The sequence below is a fragment of the Labeo rohita genome, chromosome 13 (assembly GCF_022985175.1).
Source record: "Labeo rohita strain BAU-BD-2019 chromosome 13, IGBB_LRoh.1.0, whole genome shotgun sequence".
NCBI classification, from domain to species: domain Eukaryota; kingdom Metazoa; phylum Chordata; class Actinopteri; order Cypriniformes; family Cyprinidae; genus Labeo; species Labeo rohita.
Window position 1 is genome coordinate 21,100,762 of NC_066881.1, and position 9,297 is coordinate 21,110,058.

At 34.9% G+C, this 9,297-nt stretch overlaps 2 protein-coding genes across 3 annotated transcripts; one reads left to right on the top strand and one right to left on the bottom strand.

Moving 5' to 3' along the window:
* Window positions 1-145: 145 nt before the first annotated feature.
* trmt2b (tRNA methyltransferase 2 homolog B) lies at window positions 146-2,800 on the bottom strand. The gene is given in 2 exon segments (XM_051125812.1): window positions 146-1,464; window positions 1,466-2,800. Coding segments are annotated over 2 exon segments (1,428 nt in total). The 5' UTR covers window positions 2,576-2,800; the 3' UTR covers window positions 146-1,146.
* Window positions 2,801-4,141: 1,341 nt separating this feature from the next.
* Window positions 4,142-9,297, top strand: dnajb12a (DnaJ heat shock protein family (Hsp40) member B12a). Of its 2 annotated transcripts, none has more exons than XM_051125814.1 (9): window positions 4,142-4,324; window positions 4,719-4,890; window positions 5,016-5,161; window positions 5,250-5,426; window positions 5,540-5,619; window positions 7,725-7,834; window positions 8,093-8,265; window positions 8,409-8,543; window positions 8,637-9,297. In XM_051125814.1, the coding sequence occupies exons 1-8, from the start codon at window positions 4,192-4,194 to the stop codon at window positions 8,531-8,533; spliced, it is 1,116 nt and encodes a 371-aa protein (XP_050981771.1). In that variant the 5' UTR covers window positions 4,142-4,191; the 3' UTR covers window positions 8,534-8,543; window positions 8,637-9,297. The 2 variants fall into 2 exon arrangements, with proteins under 2 accessions (XP_050981771.1, XP_050981770.1); XM_051125813.1 differs by having other exon boundaries at window positions 4,143-4,324; window positions 8,633-9,297.

A 9,297-nucleotide genomic window follows, 5' to 3' on the forward strand; every position in this document is an offset into this window, starting at 1 on the left:
TATATATATATATATATATATATATATATATATATATACACTACCGTTCAAAAGTTTGGGGTCAGTACATTTTTAGTTTCTTTTTTTTTTTTTTTTTTCAAGAAATTAATACTTTCATTCACCAAGGATGTATTAAGTTAATAATTAAAAGTTTATTAAAAGTTAATAATAAATAATTTACATTGTTATAAAATATTTATATTTTGAATAAACACTGTACTTTTTGAACTTGTTATTCATGAAAGAATCCTGAAAAAAAAAATCACAGGTTCCAAAAAATATTTGGCAGCACAGCTGTTGATATTATCCAACATTGATCATTCTAATAATAAATCCGCATATTAGAATGATTTCTGAAGGATCGTGTGACACTTAAGACTGGAGTAACAGCTGATAAAAAACATTATTTTATATTGTAAAAACATTTTGCAATATTACTGTTTTTTTTCTATATTTTTAATCAAATAAATGCAGCCTTGATGAGCATAAGAGACTTCTTTAAAGACTATTACAAGTCTTACTGACCCCAAACTTTTGAACGGTAGTGTATATATATATATATATATACATATAGTAAAAATATTTTAAAATTTTACTGTTTTATATATATATTATAAAGCAGTACAATTTTGAAATGTTTACTATTTACTATAACTGTTTTCTATTTGAATATATATTAGAATTTCATTTATTCCTGATTTCATTCAATTTTTAGCATCATCACTCCAGTCACATGATCCTTCAGAAATCATTCTAATATTCTGATTTGCTGATCAAAACATTTAATATTATGTTTCAGACAGCATTTATCTAAAATAGAAATCTTTTGTAACATTTTATAAATGGTTTTATCATCACTTTTTATCAATTTAAAGCATCCTTACTAAATAAAAGTATTAATTTCTATAACCAAGATTAATTAACTAGTGTAATAAGTATTGTTAATTGTTCTTTCATGTTAGTTAATACATTAACTAACATTATCAAATGACACACTGTAAAGTGTTACCAAATTTCTTTTATCGTTTTAGTTTTTGTTAACTATAATAAATATTTAACGAGAGAAAAAAAGCATTTAAAATTTTCCACTGACATTTAATGGCACAAATAAAAAGTCATTTATCCAAATGAATCCCAAAACAGTCACTATCGCTCAAACACAAGCACAAGTTCACAATGAGGAGTGTGTGGAAACATATCCACAGGGATGGCCACAGTTGGTTTGAAGGCTTCTCCAGTGATCTTCCTCTTATAGTCTGAACTACAGCACAGGTCTTGAAAGTTCCTCATTGCCTCCCCATCAGGTTTGCATGATATATAGACAAGCCTTCTTATGCCTGGGTGGTTCCTCAAAGCTCTGACAACTCGATAATGCAAGCCAGCCCTGGACGGATTCACCACAGCTGTCAGCCCGCCATCCGAATTCAAAGTGGCTATCAGATTCGGTAAAACAACTTCCGCCTTTGCCTGAGAGAAATTCACAGTTTTGAACTTTGTTTACCGCTGCATTAAACTTGGCGTCCTCAACCGCCTGCTCAAGAAGCTCGATGCCAATGACTCTCTCCATCTGTGGTGACAACGAAATGCCGACGGCTCCGGTACCACAGCAAACATCCAGCAAGGTGCCTCCAACACAAGCCCTATTCAGCTCCGCAACAGTCTTGTACAAAGCCTCCGCCGCTCCACGATTCACCTGGAAAAAAGAATCAGCAGAAATGCGAAACTTGAAGCCAAGCACCTCCTCAAAGATATGAGGCTGTCCGTGCAGAAGCTGATAGGGGGATTGTTCGTGACTGCAACGGGTCATTGTGGTCTCCTGGAAGTAAAGAGAATCCAGTTGACAAACTGCTCCAGGACCTTGCGTGAAGTACTCCACAAGAGCAGCTTTATGGACGGATATCTCCTCAGGCGTTAGGGTTTGAGGATGAAAGTAAACTATGGCCATCGCGTGACCGGCGGAATTAGTTCTAATCGTGATTTCTCTCCAGTGACCGCCTTCGTGAAATAAAATGCACGGTTTGAGTGGTGAGAGGCGGAGGAAATCTTCATAGTGCCTTGCAACCATCTTGTGTGTTGAAGGCATGTTCAAGAGATGGTCACCGTGGACACAGACTATGTTACCTGATTTACCATTGCCGATATAAAATCCAACAGTTTTTGGATTCCCATCTACCCCTCTGTTGACAGAGAAAGTTGATTTATTGCGGTATCCATCAATCACTGGTGAGGCTACAATGGCAAGGAGAGGAAATCTTAAGTCATTTGAAAAAGAGTGAGTTGAATCCTGAGATAGTTGCTTTGTCATCTCACGTAGGATCTTGTACTGCTTCTCTTGTTTCCACTGGAGCTGTTCGTCATAACTCATTCTCCACAGAGGAGTCACGGTGTCAGCCAGTCTCTCTTCCCAGGAGAGGCTATGCCAGTCAGCAGGTAGTTTGGGTTTCCTTTCCTTTCTTCTCTTTACAGGCTTACAGCCAGTATTGACAGCACAGCGGCTGGTTATTGAATAGCTGAAGCATGTTTTTGGTATAATGACAGTTTGCTTCAACAGTGGCCAGGTTAAGTGTAAGCGCATTGTTGCAGCCTCTGAGGTCACGCGCTCAAACACACTACACTAAATGACGTTATCAGCTGATCGCGTCAGTGCTCTAGATATATTTTGCCTCACAACATAAACGTGCAAACTGTCAACAGTACGGTAAAACAAACATTGTTCTTTCCTTGTACCTCTTTTCCATGTGTTCATACCAACTTGAGACGGCGCTCTAATGACGCTACTTTCTTTACTAGTGCGCCCACTCTGCTTTCAGACCGCGGAAGCAAGTTTCCGGAAGTAGAGTTTGTTTCATTATCATTTTACTGTTAATGTGATCTTAAACGTCTACATTATCATTATTATTATTATTATTATTAAAGAAGATATGAAAGAAATGTTCAAAATTATATTGTACAAACACAGAACAAGCACCCATTTATAAGCAAAATAAACAAAATAGTCAATAACATAAAAAGTAATAACTGTAAATAAACGTGACTAAAATACATTAAAAAAAAAAAAACATTCACAAATCAAACTTTATCAATCACCAAAACATTTCTTATTTTGCTTCAGGAATCTGTCACATTTTTACTTTAGTTAGTTAAAGAACTCTATTGAAATACAAAGAAAGTAGAAAGTAGGGATGGAAAAATAAATTGACAACAAATACACTACCAGTCAAACGTTTTTGAACAAAGTTTTTTTTTAAAAAAATTATTTTTTCTTTTTTTTTTTAAAAAAAGAAGTATCTTCTGCTCAAAAGCAGTAATATTGTGAAATATTTTTACTATTTAAAATAACAGTTTTCTATTTGAATATATTTTAAAATATATTTTATTCAGTGATTTCAAAGCTGATTTTTAGAATCATTACTCCAGTCTTCAGTGTCACATGATCCTTCAGAAATCATTCTAATATTCTGATTTGCTGTTCAAAAACTATTATTATTATTATTATTATTATGTTGAAAACAGCTGAGTATAATTTTTCCAGGCTTTTTTGATGAATAGAAAGATCTGAAGAATGGCAATTATCTGGAATGTCTTTATCATCAAAAGCACTCTTTATTATCATTAAAAGCACTCTTTGTTAAAAAAGCATTAATTTCTATAATCTCTGTCCCAAAAGAGAAAAAAAATGACACAGACTTCAAGCTTTTGAATAGAGTATGTTACAAAAGCTTTTTATTTCAGATAAATGCTAATCTTTGGATATTTCTATTTATCAAAGAATCCTGAAAAATAAATGTACTCAACTGTTTTAAACATTAATAATAATAATAATAATAATAATAATAATAATAATAATAATACAAATGTTTTCTGAAGGATCATATTGCACTGAAAGATGCTGTAATGATGCTGAAAGTGTATGTTTGATCCCAGGAAAACATTTTAGACTGTATATTCAAATAAAAAGCAGTTATTTTAAATAGTAAAAAAATCACAATATTACCGCTTTTGCTGTATTTAGGATCAAATAAATGCAGGCTTGGTGAGAAGAGACTTTACAGTGTGGGAAACCTTCTCAGCAAGAAAGTTACAAAGTGGAAGTGCTAGCGACTAGGGAAAAACTCTTGACGTTGTTGTAAACGTCATCAGACTGCGTCTGGGGGGTCAGGAAAGAGATCAGTCATCAGTTCCGCCGTCGCAATGGAATCAAACAAGGACGAAGCGGATCGCTGCATCGAAATAGCGATCGCAGCGCTGAGAGATAATGAGCCCGACAAAGCCCGACGGTTCCTCGAGAAGGCGCAGAGACTGTTTCCAACCGACAAGGCGAGATGTGCGTGTAATGTAAATACGTGTATAGCGGAGATCGTAAGAGGTCTGTTAAAAGGCCACTGGAAAACCCGAAGTCTGTAGTTAGACGGTAATTAAGGCCTTGGGATCTCGATCTCTTATTATTATCGATCTCTGTAGAACAATAGTGTTTTCTACTTTTAATTGATCTAACTAGTTGTTGTCGAACCATATATTTACAGTTCTTGGTTATAAATTACTTCTATTAGATGTCCATGTACATCTACATATGTAGGTAGTGTAATCTTACGTAATATAATCTTTATTAACATTTAATCTTTATTATAATCATTTATAGAGAAATAGAGTGGGTTGAAGGAATCAAGATAGATAAGACACCAATGCTTCTTATTTAAATAAAAGTGTTCTTGTCTCAGCTTTACTAGAGTCTATTGCTGAGAACGGAGGACCTTCCACAAGTGAAGAAAACATTAGAGAAAATGATGGATTACGAAACAGAAGTAACAACACTGAAAATCACTCTTCTGGACATGGTGCCACAGAATCAGCCAAACCATACACATCAGAGCAGGTGGATGCTGTGAAAAGGTTTGTTATTTGTTCCTAAAAGACCAGGACATGGTCAATATTTCTGTGAGGAACATTTTGGTTTATATGTGTGCATAGTGGTAACTATTTTCTTCCTATTCTACTGCGATCTGTCATTCCCGCAGAATTAAAAGATGTAAGGACTATTATGAGATTCTCGGAGTCAGTAAAGAAGCCTCTGAGGATGATCTGAAAAAAGCGTATCGAAAGTTGGCTCTAAAGTTTCATCCAGATAAAAACCATGCGCCTGGTGCCACTGAAGCATTTAAAGGTAAAATGCACAGCTTCAGCATTTCTGCAATCATGGAGAGCGTTTGCATTTCGTCGTCTCATTTGTTTTGTTTCCTGGTCTTCAACAGCTATAGGCAATGCTTACGCTGTTCTAAGTAACCCTGAAAAAAGAAGGCAGTACGATGTCTACGGTGAAGAAAAAGCCCATCCGACTCACAGGCATAGGACCTATCACAGAAATTTCGAGGCGGATATTTCCCCTGAGGACCTTTTCAATATGTTCTTTGGAGGTGGATTTCCCTCCAGTGAGTCCTGTGACCTTTTTAAATGCGGTTTTAAAAAACATGTTAGTGGTTGTGTTCGAATACATTTAAAACCGTGAAATGTGTCATCGTGCCATTTCTGTTTACGTTTCTAGGTAATGTGCATGTGTACAGCAATGGCAGGATGAGGTTTGGCCATCAGCAGCGACACGAACGACGAGAACAACAGAGAGAAGTAAGAGCCCAGTTATCTTGGAAGATTATTAGGGGTTTTGTGCAGATGTTTTACATGTAGGGTGAGGTGGAGGGACGATTTGCATTTATTTTACATTATTTAGCTTTAAGTTTAGAATGATGATGCGTCGGCCAATGTGTTATTTAGGGGTTAGTTCACACAGAAATTAAAATTCGGTCAGTAATTACTCACCCTCATGTCATTCCAAATCCGTAAGACCTTTGTTCATCTTCGAAACACAAATTAAGATATTTTTCATAAATTCCGAGTGCTTTCTGACCCTGCATAGACAGCAATGCAACTGACACATTTAAGGCCCAGAAAGGTAGTAAGGACATTGTTAAAGTAGTCCATGTGACATCAGTGGTTCTATTGTAATTTTATGAAGCTTCAAGAATACGTTTTGTGGACAAATAAAACAAAAATAATGACTTTATTCAAATAGCCGCAACGCATGCTGATTCTACATCACAACTACGTCAGCAGCATCACACACATATGTCATGCTATTCTCATGAATAGTGGCGGGAAATGACACGGAAGAGAAGAATTGTTGAACAAAGTCATTGTTTTTGTTTCCTTTGAGCACAAAAAATATTCTCATAGCTTCAGAAAATTAGGGTTGAACCACTGATTTCACATGGACTGTTTTATCACTTGAACATGGTAGCACCGTTGCTGTCTATGCAGGGTCAGAAAGCTTTTGGATTTCATAAAAAATATCTTAGTTTGTGTTTTGAAGTTAAACAAAGGTCTTACGGGTTTGAAACAACATGAGGATGAGTAATTAATGACATAATTTTTATTTCTGAGTCTTTCTGGGGAATTTATAGCAACATTTGTTAATTTAATTGTCATGGTACAAAATTAAAATCTATTCCATTTCCACTTCAAAATTTTATAACTTCACAAATCTAAAAATATCAATATGTCCACAATTCCCTCATGAACAGTTATACTCAAGAACTTTTGATATTCAACATAATATAATGTCATAGTTCACTGTTTTCCAGAGACACAAAATTATATTAGTTAACCTCAATACTGTTTCAGCTGAATAAATCTCACAAATGTTGATTTTCAGAAGAAATGACAATTAACTGTATTAATAACAAAAGGGCTTAAAAAGTTTTAATTCTCCCTCCCACAATTTAAGGCCTAAAAAGGTCTTAAATTTGAGCAGATTCTTAAAATCATGTAGTCATGGCATTAAATGTTGCTTGCGCTTCAAAAAACAACGACAACAAAAATTACCTCAGTTTTTTTGTTTTGTTTACTAAGATGCAAAGATTTGTTTACAAAGATACATTTACTTATATGCAAATGTAATATATGTGTATATATGTATTTATTTGAACTGTAGCATTTGTGAATTCACAATAGCATTATGCTTTGCTTTTTTTTTTTTTTTTTTTTTTTTTAATGAGTTAATAAATCATGCAGCTTTCAAAACTGGTCTAAAAATGTATTTCATGGATTCTCGTTCATGGAATGCGCCACTTCCAGTATTTTTTTATGAATCTCTGCAATCGCGTTTAATAATAATGTGCTAGTGGCTAAATGCAGCTAAGGTAAACAAGCTCGTCACTCCACAGAGAGAAGAGAGGGGTGGGGCGAGCAGAGCTCATTAACATTTAAAGCAGCCTTGACCAGAACAGGATGATTTTAGCAGAGCTGATTTTTGGCATGATAAAAAGGGTGTTGTTTTACACTACCATTGAGAATTTTTAACCAAAGTATATTATAGACTTTTCATTAAGACCCTAAAGAATCATATCAACTTATGGAAAATGGGCATCCGATGACCCCTTTAAGCTATTTTTTGTACACTGAATAGTGTTCTATTTAAATTTTTTCACTAAATTTCATTTACTTGATCTTAAAAAGGTCTAGGAAAGTCTTACATTTACCTTCATACACTGTGTGTGCCATCTGTGATCAATAGAACAATAAAATTGTTTATGTGATGTGATTCATTGCATTATTTGAGCCAGATGGTATGTATTTAAAAGAAGTATTCAGACTGATGAAATATAACAATAGTTCTTTGATTATGTCATGGTGTACTGTTTAATTTTAAATCAACGTTTTTTTTTTTCATCCAGGGTGGCCTTGCCTTGTTTGTACAGCTGATGCCAATACTCATTCTGATCATAGTCTCAGCTCTCAGTCAGATGATGGTTTCCAGTCCTCCATACAGCCTCAGTCACAGACCGTAAGACCAACATTGAATGTCTTAAAAAATGATCATGTGTACTTGGCATATTATTATTATACAATATTATTTGATAGTCTCATTAAGCACTGAGTTAGATGTCACACTAAGTTAACCATATATTGTTTGTTTTCATGTCTTTAAACATCAGCCTTATAAAAAAAAATGTTCCGTAAAACGTTTATCTTATTAAACAATGATGGTTGTCATGTGAGTGATAAATGTATCTGACGTTATTGAACGTTCCACCTGCTTTAGATCAATGGGCCACACAAACAGGCGACACACCGCCACTCTGAAGGTGCCTTACTATGTGGGCGACCACTTCTCAGAAGAATATACGGGGATGAATCTCAAGAATGTTGAACAAAGTGTGGAGGAGGACTATATATCAAACCTGAGAAACAATTGCTGGAAGGAGAAGCAACAAAGTATGTGACTCATATGAAGCTGTTTAATAATACGTTTATAGATAAACCAGTGTTTTATATATTTGACTTTGCCTGTCAGTGTAATGGAAGTGTAATTATGCATAATATTCTGAAAACCTAGACATCTGTGCTCTTGTTTGCAGAGGAAGGCTTGTTGTATCGGGCACGTTACTTTGGGGATGCAGACTTATACCAAAGGGCGCAAAAAATGGCAACACCCAGTTGCTCGAAACTTTCAGATATACAGGTTCTGTTACATGGACACTGAGTAGCAGAATGTGAGTTTGCTCTTCTTTTCTGAATTTTCAGTTGTTTATTTATCTGTGGACATTCTTTGACTGTGTTTCATCATTTTGTTCTGTTCCAGGTAGTGTCCTGTTGAGCCGTCATTTGAAGATGATCATATACAGAAATGTTCTGTTCTATTTGCTAAAATGGGACATTGCATTGCACCAGTTCAGGAGAAGCAAAGATAGCCCACCCTGGTGCCACATGGGTTCACTCTCATCTCTCCTTTAAAATCTGCGGAAAATTACAAGTCATGGAAGATCTTGCCATCTGTGAAATGGTTTTAAATATGGATTTAAATATGTAATGAATTAAAAACATTGGATGATTTGCTGGTAGAGAGGAAAGTACACAGTTGTTCAGTGGTAATCAATGCTGCTAGCTTACTGCTTTTCTTTTTTATTTCGACCTTTTCTTCTCAAAGCATTTTTTAATTCCCATATTTGAGTTTTCTGAGCCAGTTCTGAAATTTCTAGTAGTGTTTGATCCATTTATCTGACCACAGGAAGTCAAATGAGTACGCCGGTATCGTTGAGCATTTTATGAATTGTTCACTGTGGTTTGGCTGTTGGATTTTTAAAAAGAATGTTTGAGATTTATGCAAATGGAAAAAATTAATAATTGTATTTATTAAATAGTATCATACTATTTTCTTCCATTTTAATTTATTTTTTAGAACCTTATAAGCGTTCATTTGAACAGTGTTTTGCAAAGTGTAGATTGAGGGTTCTAAAGCATAATCAA

Excerpts from the sequence above, each read along its gene's own strand:
- dnajb12a (XM_051125814.1), top strand. The coding sequence starts at position 4,192 with ATGGAATCAAACAAGGACGAAGCGGATCGCTGCATCGAAATAGCGATC. Across the intron at positions 5,162-5,249 it reads TGCCACTGAAGCATTTAAAG|CTATAGGCAATGCTTACGCT; the intron begins GTAAAATGCACA and ends GGTCTTCAACAG. Across the intron at positions 5,620-7,724 it reads GACGAGAACAACAGAGAGAA|GGTGGCCTTGCCTTGTTTGT; the intron begins GTAAGAGCCCAG and ends TTTTTCATCCAG.